At 35.5% G+C, this 16,758-nt stretch overlaps 2 protein-coding genes across 6 annotated transcripts; one reads left to right on the top strand and one right to left on the bottom strand.

The window, feature by feature from the left end:
- Positions 1-5,072: 5,072 nt before the first annotated feature.
- Positions 5,073-6,223, top strand: LOC140959909 (agamous-like MADS-box protein AGL29). The gene has a single exon (XM_073417966.1). It carries the CDS (start codon positions 5,163-5,165, stop codon positions 6,120-6,122), a length of 960 nt encoding a protein of 319 aa, XP_073274067.1. The 5' UTR covers positions 5,073-5,162; the 3' UTR covers positions 6,123-6,223.
- A 439-nt stretch (positions 6,224-6,662) lies between these two features.
- Positions 6,663-14,728, bottom strand: LOC140969664 (inositol-tetrakisphosphate 1-kinase 4-like). Of its 5 annotated transcripts, none has more exons than XR_012173980.1 (10): positions 14,214-14,727; positions 12,624-12,705; positions 11,519-11,551; positions 10,216-10,336; positions 9,951-10,043; positions 9,407-9,526; positions 9,063-9,325; positions 8,657-8,712; positions 8,439-8,523; positions 6,663-7,142 (listed from the first exon to the last, which is right to left on the bottom strand). XR_012173980.1 is itself a non-coding variant. In XM_073431101.1 (10 exons), exons 1-10 carry the CDS (start codon positions 14,426-14,428, stop codon positions 7,045-7,047), a joined length of 1,077 nt encoding a protein of 358 aa, XP_073287202.1. In that variant the 5' UTR covers positions 14,429-14,728; the 3' UTR covers positions 6,667-7,044. The 5 variants fall into 5 exon arrangements, 3 of the variants coding, with proteins under 3 accessions (XP_073287202.1, XP_073287189.1, XP_073287197.1); XM_073431101.1 differs by having other exon boundaries at positions 6,667-7,142; positions 9,149-9,325; positions 12,624-12,702; positions 14,214-14,728; XR_012173979.1 differs by having other exon boundaries at positions 6,670-7,139; positions 14,214-14,726.
- Between the last annotated feature and the right edge of the window lie 2,030 nt (positions 14,729-16,758).

The following is a 16,758-nucleotide window of genomic DNA, read 5'->3' as shown; positions in this document are numbered from 1 at the left end:
TCTTACAACAAAAGTATGTCATAGACCTACTGTTTGAAACCGGAATGTTAGCTTGCAAACAGCCCCTACACCAATTGACGCTACCCACAAACTTGGTGATGACAATGATGGACCCGTGGTCGACAAAGAGAGGTATCAAAGGTTGGTTGGTAAGCTTATCTATCTTGCTCATACCTGACCAGATATTGCATACACTGTGGGGGTAATAAGTCAATTTATGCATGATCCCAGAGAAGTACACTTACATGCAGTCTACAGGGTGCTGCAGTACCTAAAAGCCAACCCAGGCAAAAACATTTTATTCACGAGAAACGCTGGATTAAGCCTTGATGCATATATTGACGCTGATTATGCAGGTTCTCTTGTTGATAGAAGGTCAACTTCAGGATATTGTACTTTTTTAGGAGGCAATCTAGTGACGTGGAGAAGCAAGAAGCAAGATGTTGTGGCTCGATCGAGTTCAGAGGCTGAGTTTAGAGCATGACATTGGGAATATGTGAACTTTTATGGATCAAGATAATTTTGAATGACTTAAAAATTAAATGAGGAGGGCCGATAAGATTATTTTGCGACAACAAATCTGCCATAAATATTGCTCATAATCCGGTTCAACATGATAGAACGAAGCATGTTGAAGTGGATAGACATTTCATAAAGGAGAAGCTAGATAATGGATTGATTTGTACTCCATTCGTTCATTCAAATGGCGAACTTGCCGACGTGCTTACAAAAGGACTCCAGAGTACAGTATTGCAAAGAAGTATTTCCAAACTGGGAATGGAAGATGTCTACTTCCCAGTTTGAGGGGGAGTGTTAAAAAAATGAAGATATTGTTACTATGTTGGAAGATTGTATAAATAATATCTTGTAGATTTTTAATTGATATTGTGTATTTTAGAGTGATATAAGTGTATATTTGGTTTCCTTAAATCAGGAGATTGCTAAGATTAAGATCTAGGGTTTACATTATAAATAATTTAGTATGTTGTATAAACATCATATAGTTATTGGAAAAAAATACAGGAAATTATTCTCTTATTTTTTACAAATGGTGCTATGAAAATTATATTCAAGTTAGGAGCATGGAGAGAGCTAGAGATATACGAGATCAGCTGGAGGGGCTGCTTGAAAGGGTTGGAATCGAGTTGACAACAAATCCCAACGTTTTAGATTCTATTAAGAAAGTAATAACTTCAAGATTCTTCCCCAACTCAACTAGGCTGCAGAAGAAGGGATCCTATAGAACTGTGAAACATCCGCAGATTGTTTATATTCACCGTGGCTCAGGTTTAGCACATGTGCAACCAAGATGGGTCATATACCATGAACTGGTTTTGACAACCAAGGAGTATATGCGACAGATAAACGACTAAAACGGAATGACTGGTAGAAATAGCTCTGCATTATTATCAGTTGAGGATGTAGTATCAAGGAAAATGCCTCGTGGAGAGGGTCTAGCATCTAGAAAGGGTTGATGTAAGGAACTTTATTTTTTGTTTTCTATATTTTATGGTTTGCGGTAAATACTTGCTTTTCTGTTTTGTTTTCATTGAAATATTTTTACTTTGAAAGTAATCACATTAATTTATATTATTTATATCAGGTTTATTAAAATATTTTGTATAATATTTATTACAATATAAAATATAGAGTTTAAGTGAAAATATCTTATGCAACTTTAGTTTAATCAAATTCTTTTAAACTCGGTTACCTCTTTAAGTTCGAAGTTCATTTGATTCTTGTACTTTGGTTTAATCCCTTAAGTTTATGTTGTGGTATTAGTGTTTAATACCTTCAGGCTCAAGCCAAAGCATCACCACCTTTAACAAAGCATGTGTTTTAGTCTGTGAAAGCTCACTGCGTATACTCAAGAAGCCCTTCAATAACGCCTCAATTGCTGGAGTTGTGAATAATCCATGTTGACAAATATAAGTAATTCATATTGTAAATGTATTACATGCTTTATTGTTACTTGATTGTTTTTAAAGTACACATTGGATGTAATCTGACATAATTTTATCCATATATTTAGAATCTAGAATATTGTATATTTGTACGTTTTCTTGCTTTGCACATATGCTGCAGGCCACTAAGCATGTTAGTTTGCTTTGTGCCATTACGAACCATTGGAATTTTTCTGTTTTTCTGTGCATATAATTTCTTATACTGATTCGTGGCTTCCAAACTTATTATAGGGGTTCCAAAATATTTCCTTCTTTTGTGAAGTTTTTGAAGAGCAAGGATCCCACTGATGGTTCAGACTTCAGAGCAAGCTCTGCTTGATGATGAATTGAAAGTTGTGGATGAACACCTGAAAAATAAGTGTTGAATGTGTCATGAATGTCAGTACTTTGACCTGGAGACAAAATCAAATATAAAGAATAAGTAATAAGATTGTGTATTTGTTGTTATCAATCAAAATAAGATCTTTTTTGCGTGATCATGGGTCTTTAAATGGAGAAAAAAAGTGTGTTGTTGATTTTAGTTTGGCTCCATAGCTTTACCATCTTGATGTGGCTCATTAGAAAGGCTGGGATGCATATATATATATATGTTCTATATTTTCTGTATAAAAGTGAATTGGAGGGCAAAGTTTTGAATTGTATATTTTCTAAATTGTCCAATGATTGCATGACAATGTGAAAAAGCATGGGGTGTTTTTGGAATCTAATGCTTCAGTGAGGGCAATAATATGATTTGTAGATGGTTTAAGTACGGTGGATTGGAATAAAAAAAAAACATATGGTGGATTGCTTGCGTGTGTACCTGTTGGCATTTATGATTGTGGATTCTCATGGACGTTGCATTATTTGTGGATGTGTGAATGCTTGCATTTGTTTGTGAGGAATTGAAAAATGTATTAATTGTTGGTTAGTAAATTTTGCTGATTCTGATTTGCCTGGGTTTCTATGCTTTTCTGCTCCTTCGTGTTTTTAGTTCCCACCTTATATATTATGAGGGGTAGAAAACCTTCTGCGTTCTCGGGTTTGGGCAGTGGGTTTTTCATTTGTTTTATGCTTCATTTCGTGTTCTTATTATATGTTTTTTCAAATCTTATTGATTATTTGCTGTTGGTTTGATGATGCCTTGTAATTATGGACAGTGGAGGTGTTGCATGTGGCTTCTGGATAGGTTGTGCCCGGTTCTTGGCGTCAAAGTGATTTTTCCTTACTTTTCTTTGCTCGACCATGTTTTGGTCTCTCTGGTGGCTTGATGAAAAAATGTTGTTTTCTCTGATTGAATTTGCATGTTTTTCAGCCTACTATCCATACTTCTCTTGGTCGTTTTGTGTTTCTGCTGTCTTCATCAAGATGATTTGTTCTGGTTGTATAGATGTGGAATTCAAGTTGTATGTATGTTCTTTTGTGGCAGGATAGTTTTTGACCATGCTGAAAAATAAATTTACAGTGATTTGGTCGTGTTCCTGATTCTTGGCTTTCAATCCCCCTCTTCTTAGAGTGTATTTCCTTTTCCGGGAGCTGCAACATTTAATAAAATCAAACTTGATTCATAAAGACAGGATGATTCTGACACCATGTTGTATAGTTGCAATTCCATTCCAAGGCATAGATAATTGAAGGTCGATCATAGCGAATTTGTATCCGTTGCAGTTGCTCTTTATCATTTTTCTCCTTCAAGCCCTATCCCTTTTGTTCTTTGCTATTGACTGATGTTCTATGTCCACATTTGTAGATGGATTTGCAGATCATAGGCCGGTTCTTGGTATGCCGATTTGCTTATAAAGGAACGACGATGTTCCATCGATAAGGTTATGGAATGTAAGTGACAAAAGGCAAGATCGAATAGAGTGTAGCTTGCTCATCTGCTGAAGCACAACCAAGAATTATTTTAATGTATGAAACTTTCTGAAAGGAGCTCCAAACGCACTTCATTTTATTGTTAGATGAAAACGAGAATTGTTTTTTGAACTTATTCGACGCAGTTTGTATCTAAATGATCTATTTGAATTAGTAATAAGGTTCCATGGAGATTCTTTTGGTGACAAGAAAGACTACGCTTTTACTAAAGAACAGAAAATGATTTAAAATTCCAAGTTACACTGATTTCTAAATCCAAATAACAAAAATCCTATTTCTATATGAAACATACATATACCTCCAAAAAAAGCTAACTGGAAACATGTACATCCGGAGAGTAATCCATTGTATGGAACATAATATACTGGTGTATCTCGAGTTTAAAGTTAAATTTAATTATCATTTAGAGAATATTTGCGTCTTCTAAAAAAAGTGATTCAATAATCAGTTTAAAAAAAACGATTTTACTAAAACACACTGCGTGTATCGGGTACCATTTTACGATGCGGTCTCATGCCTCGTCTCCCCAGCCCTATGTTTAGGAATTAGGTGCACTCCATGGCGCTTTGTTTCTAAAATTTTCTTGATTTCACAACATGAAGTCCTGCATTTTCTAGGACGACTTATCTCAATGTGTTGTGCCGCCTTCGTCTCAAATATTTCCATGTCATGTGATGCATAAATTTTTAGAAATATTTGAATGAAAATTTTGAAAAATTTTCTAAACAGTTTAGCATATTGTTAGATTGGAGATAAATAAATTGTCATTTTAAGAGAATAATTAAATGAAATGCATCATTTAAAATCTCTTTTTTGTTGTACAATCAAACCAAAATATTTTGATATATTATTTCTACTTTGGGAGATACTTGTATATGTGATTCTTGAATGAATTTGAAAGGGAGAAACATACTATGTACATAATACACCTTTATTAACATGCCGATTAATTTTCTTGGCATATTTGCTCGCACATTTTGAATTTGTGCATGTACAAGATGTTAAAATTTTTTAAATTTAGAACTTTGGGATTGCAAGTTGGTTGTTTCATTTATGTTAAAACTTATTTTACTAATGCATATCATTTACTTGTGTAGATTTTCTAGGAACAAGACACTAATATGAAGATTGTATTGTGAAACAAACTTAATATCTATGTAAAGCACAATGTTTCAAATGTTATAAACTCGATCCATTGAATTAATTGCACCAACGTACCAATGCCAAGAAAGAAGACAAGATCCTTGAACCATAAATACACACTTCCTATAAATACCCTTTTCTTCTTGAAGACAAAAAGCTCAACTTTTACATTGGTTTTCCTCATTTTTCACAAACAAAAATATGTTCATGAGTTCATCAAGCCAAGCACCACCAAGAAAAAGCAATGGCCGTAGGAAGGTGAGAATGGCGAAGATGGAGAACCAAAGTAATTTGCAGGTTACTTTCTCGAAACGTCGTGCAGGTCTGTTCAAGAAAGCTAGCGAACTCTGTGTTCTATGCGGGGTGGAAGCCGCCATAATCATCTTCTCACCTGCGGAAAAGGTTTATAGTTTCGGCCACCCTAACGTAGAAAACGTTATCAACAAGTTTCTCAATGGGACATCTCCTTGGCAAAATAACAACACTGCCGCAAATCATGAGCTTATCGTCGAGTCTCACCGTAACTCTGCGATCCGTGAACGAAACTTGGAGCTGGTCCAAGTCGAAAGCATGCTGACAGCAGAAAGAAACCGCGGGGAAGAGCTTGATAAGATCACGAAAACAGCAGGCCATATGCCTCCCCAGTTTCCTCCTTGCGTTGATGGACTCAACTACACCCAACTTTCAATCTTGAAGGAAGCCATGTTGGACCTCAAGAAAAAATTTGAAGACATGGTGCACAAGGGAATCCATATGCATGCGACTTCCCAGCATTCGTTTGATTACTATGACTCCTTGATACAGAAAAACGAGTCTGTCAAGGGTTATCCTATTATGGTCGGATCAAGTATTCATGGTGCATCCTCTTTTGATGTCAAGTCATGGTCACATGGACTTGGTAATGTTTCCCCTTATTTCAATCCCCACGTCGGGATCAACGAATCAATTCAAATAGCTGGTAGTAATGATATAAACATAAGGAGTCGAGGTCCCAACACTCGTGACAATTTCCAGGATATACTAAACCCCATGGCTATATTTTCGAGTGGACCGAGTTCCGCTGCTGCTTCGATGCTTCCATATGCTACTAGCGTTATTAATAGTAGAGGTTCGGGGCTTGGTGGACTCGACAGCGGTTACGGTAGTTGGCCGACCAATTAGACATTTGGGGGTCTGATGAATTGAATGTCACTATATTTGTTAATGCAAAAGCTCTAAATTTGAGTTGTAATGCATTCGTGGGGTTCTTATTATTTTTAATGAGTTTTTGGAATTTAAATTAACTTTTGAATTGCATTTTGATTTTTGAGAACTTCCGGGGCAAAGGATACGGTGATCGCCGGCCCGTTTGGCGGGCTAATAAGGTTTCAATATAACTTCAACTCAACAGATTTAAAATCATGTTGTATTGACATAAAAATCACTCGTCGGAAAAGTCGATCCTGATCGGCTGGGACCAGATTCAGTTCAGGCTTGTTTGTTTGTTTAAGAAATATTTTTAACTAAACAAATACAATAGAATAATATAAAATATTACAGACTAGGAATTTTTATGACTAAAACAATTAATTGAATAAGTAATTTTGTTTTCTAAATACGCAAAATTATAAATATATATGGAGAAAATATTTTTAAAAATTAAAAAAAAATTGACTTATTATGGGTAACCAAGTTGGCAACATTCAGGAGTTGGCGTCGAGTGTCGCATCACATTTGACGACTTGAAACATCATACTACATAACAGATTCTTTTGAAGTTCCAAGTACAATAAGCTACAAAGCAAAACTTACTGCATCATTAACCAAAAGATGTACTAACACACGAAAAACTGGGGGGGGGGGGGGGGGGGGGAACTCAATTATTCTTGTCTGCGCCTCATTCAACCAATGACCACTGAGGACTGATTCCATAACTAGCTTAAGTCCAGTTAGTGTAAACTAGAAAATTACTGCCTATACAGGGTGTTGTGCACTCAGATTTAACCTCATTGTCACATTACACTAGCACACCCGGTTGTAAGCAAAAGTCTCAGGTAAAACCTGCTAAAAAAGGATGTACAAAGATTTACATGTTTCCACGATGCTACGCTGCAGGAGGTCTCTGTTTGTGTTTGTTTTGCACCAGACCAAGAACAAAATCAGTAAATATATGTTCATATTCCGGCATTTTCCCATATCCTGCTAACATGTGTAAAAAGTCAGCAATTCACTTGTTCATACTTTCATGATCCAAAAAAAAAAGGAGTAAACAAAGAAACAGTTTTGTACTTGAATCGGTAAGAGTCCCTAAAACAAGAAAATTATCTAAAATAGGAAAAGGATACACACGTGATCTAATCTAGAGATTCAGGATCTGAATCCTGAGAACAGATGCAATCAAAGATTAAAGGTAAACTATACGGGTATCCATAGAGGCTGGTTTAGTTACAAAGACAATCCCTCACTCTTCAAAAACTACAAAAACAACCCCGACATCTGAAGAATTAGAATATCAAAACATTTGTTATGACAAGTCATCGTTACCCTTCACCTCTTATCTTCTTCCTTAGCCAACAAAACACCATCCTTTCAATCACTACTACCTCCCATCCATTTCAGTGTTCACCAACTCTTCCTAAGAGCGACGTACCACTCGTTACACCATCTCCCTCACAATCGTGCTTCCCCCCCAAGTTCATTCTTTGCACCACGTCATTTGTCGTTCTACAGCCACTTTAACCCCCACCTAGATCTATCTTCTTTCACTTTGCTCTCCACCACCATAGCAGTGTCACCCTATCGCTGCAATTCTGTCCTCTCCCTCCAACTTATCGTAAATCTGACATCCCATTCTTTATCTAACTTCCTATTGTTAGTTTAAGGTAGAAAAGGAATAAACTGTATCTCTCACAAGAGTAAGCTAAAAAATGAACTTTGAGTTTGATTTCATTCCAATAATTGATCCCAAATCTTCTGGTGTTGCAACATTTGGGTAACCATGTAAATTAATTCCAAATCCGTAGAATATTTGGTATATTATTTTTAAAGTTAAGGTCTTTCTATAACTGATTGAAAATATTGTACCTTTTAACTTTAAAAAATCTGAAGTCTCTTTCTTAAATTAAACCACAAGGAATTTTATAATCACAGTTTCCCCTAAAGGGCATTATAGTCCGGAAAATTTTCCAAATCTTAATTATTGACCTGAGGATATTCCCAAAAAAATTAGTAGTTTTGATAACATCAGTAGATTTTTCAGTGCAGCACAGTGAAAAAATGTTGACTGTGTAAATACCTAAGGGCTGGTTATCATAGTTAAGAAAACTTAAGAGTGGTTATTGTAGTTTGGAAAACGTAGGCAGATGTGAGTGTAATTTTGGGCAATCACAACCTCAGATGATACACTTCATATAGCAAACATGCTACAATGGTTAAAACAACTGCTTATGTGTGGACTCAGCACTTAAAAATCAAATGAATTCGAATATCATCACTTACCAGGGAAGTAGTTGATGTCAATGACGTAATATAGATCTTTGGTTCCCTTTTGCCGAATCATATCGACGTTAAATAGCCGGAGGCCCTAAACATCAAGTAAAATAACACAGATCACACATAAATGTTGACGACACGTTATATACTGTAGCATCAAAAGTAGCAGAAGACCCCTTATAAAGTGGCATGAAATTAAAATTTTGTTAAAGAGTGATATTCACCAGTCGATTACGGAGTTCTCTTGCAAGTCCCTCAAGCAAAGGTCTTGGAGGAAGTTCTACATCAATCAATGAACTACTATGAAATAAAACCTGGCGTTTTGAATTGACGTAAATAAGACAACAAAACCAATAGCTGACATCTTATGGTTTGTCCAACTCTGTTGGTAAAAGCAGTGAAATAAAAAAAAATAGCTAACAATTATCTAAACTCTAAAGAAGGCCAAAGATGGAAGTTGGAGTTTTTGAGCATCTACACTTGAATGTGCTTTATCGTGTTTAATTCATTTCAGATAGTGATTGTAAATTGTCCCAGTCAAATTTTCAAACAAAAAATAATAATAATTCTCCCCGTGAACCAATGTATCATCACTTTTTTGGTTGGTGAATGAGCACCCAGTACACATACCACCTGGCTTAAGATATTTTGAAGTGCCAAAGAAGTCCTATTTGCAACAGGGTAGACATCACTGCTGCAACGGGACTCAAACTCACCAGCAACAGCAGGATCCAGATCAGCCTCATCTGCACTAGCTGCAGCACATGAAACTCTTGGAAAACGGAAAACACCAGAAATTTTTGGTAAGTCGCATTTGGTTATATCAGGCAGAGAGAAACGCCGGGTAACTTTTACGGACTCCCCAATGACATAAACTTTAAAGAGAACACCACCTATTATTTCGCAAGTAAATGTTCATAAATCATACAGGCAACACCAGAAAATAATGGTGACGAACTACGGAATACACATACCATGATTAATGAACTCTTGTAAAACCATTGGAGGCTCCAGTTCTGAGGGGGACAACTGATCATATGCAAGGAATAATTCATGCGACTTAGCACTTCCATCCACAAATAGAGGTTTCACAACTGAAATAATAGTGTTAGAAAAGTTTAAGCCATAAATTAAAATTTCAGTAGAGAAAACAAAATGTACTTATGGAGTGACACAGATAAGAAAAATATAATCTATTGCACAACATATTATCGGATTTTAGCATTTCAAACTAGGTCACACCATCACACATTCTATGGGAGAAATCTTTAACCACTTTAATTAAAAGAATTCTGATTTCGAAACAGCATGCCTCTGCCAGTAATGCACAGCCACTACAAGTATCCTTTTTGTATAATACTATAATCAAAGCAAGGTCCTTTTACTACGCATAAACAAACCCCCTTCCACAATTAGAGGGAATTGGGTAAAAACCATATGTCCTGCAGTATTTCTTATAGTGTTATTGCAATAAATTCGTGTATTCTACCAAAATAAAATGGAGGAAAACTAGCTTACCTAGAGGTACTCTTAATCCAGCTTTAGCAACTTCATCTGGTATTGCAGCTGGATCTTTCATAACAACCAATTGCCTTGGAGTGGAAACTTTTCCTATTGCAGTTTACAGGAAGGTAAAAAATTACATGGAAAATTATCTCGGAGAAAATACTAACATTAACAGCACACATGATAAGAAGAAAGGCAACATTTTTTTAGTTTTTCATTTTTTTGGGTGTGCATGATGAGAAATATATGTCAGATAGCCCCAAAGAAATGAAAGTACCATAGTAATCAGGCAACTTCAGTTCAGCGACCTCTTCAAGCATTGATTGACGGTTGTGAACATGCTGTATGGCTTGAGGAGGATCCAAAATAATAACCGCGGGATATTCTCTCTGATAATCCTTTATTAAAAATAAAAATAAACATCATTGCCACTGAAAGGAGGCTGTTTCAGGAGGATAAAAATCACTTCTATTCACTAGGATGAGATATCATTCAGATTAGAAATAGGCACAATGCTTCACACGCATGAATCCGGCTCCGGCATTGCTAGTTTTAGCACTCTGGAGTGTTTCACACTTTTAAACCATTAGACAAATTTGCATTCTACTCGTTAATTTCTGGTCAATCCGTAACTACTAAAATGCCTTCAAACAACAGGGAGAAAAATATCCTAGCATAATCAATTCATCGAGCCGCACCTCAAAACCATATTAGTATTAGACATGAAAAAAATGACAACTCCTTGAAGTTCTAAGCATAAACATGGTTAGGAATTCTAGTAATTCAGCAAACGCACACAACATATTCCTTAGTTGTTTTACCACAACTTGGAGAATATTTTCTTACCTTCCATGATAATTTTATTTATGGCACCCACAACCATAAAGGTGAATTGTAGCATTATAGGTGAATTCTTTCCATTCCCTGAATTCTTTAAACTAAAAAGTTTTAGAAGTCTAATTTTTACAGCAACTGGGCTTTCAAGAAGTCATAATTATAATATTAATCCAAATGTGAGAACAATTTTACAACCAAGGAAGTAGCTGCATCACTATACCAAATATATCAAGTTGTAGCTAGCTAAAAACGCACTCGACTGATAGAGTAGTCGATAAAAAACTCAACAAAAAATCATTTATCAACGCAATGGCGAGTAAAATTGACCATCAACCAAGTAGCTAAAACAAAGCAAGAAAATACATCAGACTTTTGGCCATGATTATCAGCAACAGCCGGATGGGTTATACAGATCTCACAAGTTAAAATTCTCACTAATATGACTCTCAGGAACTACCCACAACTATTAGATTGTGAATCATGATAAAGAGAGAAAACACTGCGATCATGTCAGCATAAATGAGTTTTAGGCCTCATACAGTACAGCTTTCAAACTACCATCTTCAGACAATAAAATTCGGGCATAAATTATCAGCAGTATATCTCTATCCTAGCAGGAGAACATCTACATTTTGGCATGCATTAGAAATATTGCAAACAAAATTCCACAGCATCATCGGAAATAATTCATTTTCCTTTCATAGAACTTTTGTGAAAACGCTATGAAGATAGAGAGCACGAACCTTAATTGACTGGGACCACTCTTTTCCAGTTAACTAAAAGAGAAAAGGGAAAAATCAATCAAGAAAATGTTAAACTTGAAACTTCTTGAAATGGCAACAGGAAAATAATGAGGTCAATTTTCACTGGCTAGACCTTTTACTGACAGGAATTCCTGCTGAAGGCGGGATGAATTGACAATTGATATGATATTACAATAACTCGAATAATGAGGACATTGTTTCCTTAAATACATTTTTACTTCCTTCCCTTGTAGGTCTTATGATAATAAAAATAAAGCAACATATTAAATTCAAATAGAGGTTTTAACCAAGTAACAGATCGTGACCTACACTCCAATCCATAGACATAGATAGAAGTCCCATTGGATTTTAGAGTCAAGTTTTTATTAGCCGGATAAAAAACTTACCATTTCCAGTCATCATAGTTGTATTTTCATATTCCAGAGGAAAAACAGAATCCAACTTTTGACATGCTAAGGAAAAGGAAATGGAAAGAGTTGTGAGTCTAGTGACGACTGACAGGTTAAAAAACAAAGATTACGTGCCCTCCTATTGAAAATAGTGAGCTACCAAATAACATAGAGTTGGACTCCAATGGAGATCATAGTGGAAAACTCCAGTATATTTTGGTAATGCTGCTAAAAACCAGTGCAGGTAGGTGATGCCAGTGGCAAGTAGTGCGTGAATAAGAAGAGATATCAAATCAACAATCTGAATCTTCAGAGGTAACCAGATGAAAGGAAAAGAACCCTTGGAGATAAAATATGAAACTATTCATTCATATTGAGAAATGTTTGACTTTTGTTGACTAATATTAGTAGAAATGTTAATATTTGAAACCATATGTTTGTTTAACGGATCAAGCCAGCTTTTATCCATCATTCATTTTTTGACTTCTACTCTGCAGATCCCCTCTTTGGAACGAACAACTAAATGTTTTCATTTATAGAGATTACAAGTTTATCAATGAGACCTAATCCAGATGATGTAGGTGGAAGATTTCCATTGTTCTGTTTTAGCACTCAAAATTGATATGCAGATCCCTTGTAATTATAATAGTATTACTAAACATCTACAAGCTCTTTACAGAGAGTTAAGCTCTTACCTTTTGTAAAATAATGTCGAATGGTCCTTGCTCCAACAAAGGTCTGTTCAAGTCAATGGAGACATACTGTATCCCCTTGCTTCTGCGTCAATATTGTATTTATAAACAACACAATAAAGAAAGCTTAGGCCACACGAACATCAAAACAAATTTTGTAATAGTAAATAGGTAGACAATGTAAAAAAAAATAGAACTTAGATAAAACATCTAACAAGACATGTCCAGCACAACAAAAGGTTGCAAAAAATAGATAGCTTCATTTCTTTCCCCAGAATAGATTATAGAGATTTTAAAAGTAGTAACAAATTGCAATTCAAGGCAATTCCCCAAGTATTGAAGAGATAAACAAAGTACTAAGAACGCCTCTCCTAATATATCCTATTCCTTCACATGGGCGTTCCCCAAGGGCTAATGAATAAACTGGAATCAGCATGGCATAAGTTGAAGATTGAGAAACCTATTTTATTTCTCGATTCAATAGAAGCTCAACGAGGTGAAAAGGGTTCCCAAAATAACAAGAGATAATCCTAAATGGAATGAAGCCACCTAGGGGATCCATATGTAAACATACTATCTATTTAGATACGTTCGAACGACCCTTGAGAATGTATATAAACTTATTCCGGCCTGCAAAATTCCCTTCCTTTTTCAAAATAATAATCATAATAATTATTATTGTCCCCTTTGGGCTACTCCAAAGAAATAAAAAAAGCGGATGTAAAGCAGAAATACAAGAACCTTGAAAAGTTTACTCCTCTGAAAACTCTGAATCCAGAAGATCTTAATTAACGATTTATGAAGAAAATAATTTTTTTTCTAGGGGAATACTCATCCTTAGCAACAAAGACGGTAGAGACAAGCATTCCGCTTGCATGAGGAAAATAATATGGTTGACTTCGGTAAGATCACCATGTAGTCATAAAATACCAAAAACTGCAGGTTTAAGAGCATATATTGTGGAATATATCATAAAATAATACAAAAGAGAATATATTATGGAATATACCCAATAATAAGTTTCAACTTCCTCCTAATACCATTGAAATAAATGTACAAGTCAAACAAATATTGACCAAGAATTGTTCAAATCGGACGCTACAACGATGCCGAATAAAAACTTATGGCGCGCAATTTTTGTTGTACTTGATTTATTTCTTTTCAATTTTTTAGAAAAATCTAAAAATTTTAACTTGATAATGTATCATTGAAAGCTGTATAATAACGAAATTAATATATATAAAAAAAAATTTGTCATCCCTATGCATCCGTGCGCAATAGAATGGAAAAAGGAAACAAAATCGAACTCAAGATTGAATTCTGTTGTACTTTTTATCATTTTAAAAAGTTCACAATCAACAATTCTAAAACTGAGTGTAATTCCCAAATACAAAAAAACCCGAAAGTTGAAAGGCGCAAGGATCTTAATGTATTAGAGCATGAACTACCTCGGTAAAACAAGATAACAATTCACGCAGCAGTCATTTATAGATGCAAATTTCTGAAAATACATTATAGCAAAAAGCACGCATTTCACAAAGAGCACGGTTAGAAAACACGGTTGCATTTACAGATTTAGCTTGAAATGGTTACCGGGACAAACGGATAAGTTTCGGCTGCAAGAAACTCTTCTTCTTCTTTGAAGTAAGAGCACAGCCGATCACAACACTCGGCGAGGGCGACACTGAGGGAGAAGTAGGCGGTGAAGAAGAAATGTCGGGGCCGGAAGAATTCACATGTGTTTCGCCAATCTCTTCTTCTTCTTCATCACGGATGCATGAATCTGAAATCTCTCCGTTCAATTGCATACCCACTAACGCTTCACCAGATTAAAACCCCTAATTCCCGGATTCAATCGTCAGATTCACACTCGATTTCAACGAAATCTCGGAAAACTGTCGCAAATCCTTCGCCTGCTTTTTTGTATTGTCAAATATACATCAAAATTATGGGCGAGTGACTATTAATTTGTAGAATAGAAAGCTTTAAAAATCCTTGATTGTTTTCCCAATAATTTTGAGTTTTTTTTTGGATATATATGCATAATTGCATATAACAGCGGAATATATACGATCGAATGCTTCGTATATATATATATATATATATATATATAGTAGCTCCACAAGTAGCATTCTTTATTCGATATCGGGGGAGGTGGATCAACCCACAAATGGGCCTCCACCTCCATATTGGAGGCATATGGTAGCAGCCTTGTGCCACCAGCGGCATCCCAGAATAGTAGACCCGGCCTAAGCTAGGGCCGGTTCGGGTCTGGGCCTGAGATAAGTCGGTTCGTGTGAGGGCCCGTTATGATAATTAATATTTAATTACCAAACAATAAAAATTAATTAGTGTAAACAACGAAAACGATTTTAAAAAAAAAGCTCATTTGAGGCTGCATAAATTTTGGCATTAACTCCTCATAAATAGGACATCCCAAAAATTCAAAAAAGCACGACAACAATTCACGCGCGAAATAACATCAAATTCACAATCAACCAAACAAATATCCTACAATCGCACTGGCCAGGACTAGACATAACACATCACAAACAAATCTAAAACAACATAAAAACTTCACAATACAGCTGCACAAGGCATCTCAATGACAAAAGTATCAAACTAGTATAATATATGTAGATATCCTAGGACTCTGAAACAAACCGACGCAACTACTAGGTACTACTCGCTAACGCTCCACCAGAAGTATCAAATCGCTTGGAATAACTTGTTATGACATAAAAAAAACAGCCATAACATAAAAAAGAAAACAGGAGTCGGACCTCATAACGACAAATCAAAAAAATTATGACGTAAATAAATGATATGTAATAATACCAAGTAAAAAACAATGTTATGCGATTATCAATGGAATAACGGATACCAAACGACGTCCAAACAAATAGCATCAACAACAATAACAGTGGTCACCTGTGCTAGTAATGCAGCATCAAATTGTCGCTCGTCCCTAGCTGTCATATGGGAATGTGGATAATCCTATCCCACTCGTCCCTCTGATGACTCAATATATCTCAACAAAATTAACATAAATTATCGCAAAAAAGTTAAGGTTCAATATGCTATGCCAAAATAATTAATGTATGAATGTATCAGATAAAACATTCAAGGCACAAAATAGCAAACAACATACACTAGATATTCTTACACGGTGACATAGACGTAATAATAATATAAGTTTGAGTGTACCTCAACTACAACTTACAATATCACAATCCACAGTAATTCTTAAAGACTTTCTGATGACTCCAAACCTTAAAATCGTCCAACGATAGAATCTACAATAAAAATTTGTTATATACTTCAATATAATGCATTTTCAATGACTAACAAAAATTAAATCGGAGCGTTAAAAATTGAATTCTAGCAACCTATAAACTGATTTAGAATCTAGAATTTCAAGTGTAATACCTTAAGAATCAAAGCTTAAACGCAGAACGGTGGTCTCAGGAAAGGTGGCTTGCCGGAAAAGACACCGGAAATACTGTTCACAGTGAGAAAACAAGCTATACAAAATGAAAAACTCGAGGCTTCACTTATATATACTAATCCACCAAGAATCATTAAGAATCGAAGCCAAAATCTTATCTAAAACCGGATCAAAGCTCCCGTGCACAGGTGCTGGAAACAGGGCCGATCGATCTCGAAATCTTCCGTTAAGTTGCAGGAAAGAGACTTTAAGCCTGAAGGAAGAAGGTTGATGGGTTGTTGCGCTACTTCTCCGACTGCTGGCGGTGCTGCACGAGGGCTGCAGAAACAGGAGGGATGGGAAAAGCTTTATTTCTATAATGTACGCAATACATTACATATGTTGAGTTTAAAATAAATTGAAATGAGCTGAGCTCAAATGAGATATTAGACTCTCACAGTTCGATCTTTTTTTAACTTAAAAAAAACGATTTTTTTTTCCTTCAAATATTTTGACTTGCACATATAATTGTGAAATTAGAGAGCATATGGATGAATCATGTGCAAAATTTTAATTTATCAAACATTTTTTTTCTATGGAAGGTATTCATGAATCATGAGCATATGGATGAATCATGAATCTAAAATCGAACAATGTCAGAAGAACATCCAATATTATTTCTTCAATGAAGCAGAATCATTTGAAATGAGG

The sequence above is a fragment of the Primulina huaijiensis genome, chromosome 2 (assembly GCF_012295235.1).
Source record: "Primulina huaijiensis isolate GDHJ02 chromosome 2, ASM1229523v2, whole genome shotgun sequence".
NCBI classification, from domain to species: Eukaryota; Viridiplantae; Streptophyta; class Magnoliopsida; order Lamiales; family Gesneriaceae; genus Primulina; species Primulina huaijiensis.
This window is presented reverse-complemented; position numbering and strand designations above follow the sequence as displayed.

Coding starts and splice junctions, on each gene's coding strand:
- LOC140969664 (XM_073431088.1), bottom strand. CDS start 14,428: ATGCAATTGAACGGAGAGATTTCAGATTCATGCATCCGTGATGAAGAA. Junction 11,552..12,623: donor TCGACATTATTTTACAAAAG/GTAAGAGCTTAA, acceptor TTTCTCTTTTAG/TTAACTGGAAAAGAGTGGTC. Junction 10,337..11,518: donor AGTGGTCCCAGTCAATTAAG/GTTCGTGCTCTC, acceptor TTTTTAATAAAG/GATTATCAGAGAGAATATCC.
- LOC140959909 (XM_073417966.1), top strand. CDS start 5,163: ATGTTCATGAGTTCATCAAGCCAAGCACCACCAAGAAAAAGCAATGGC.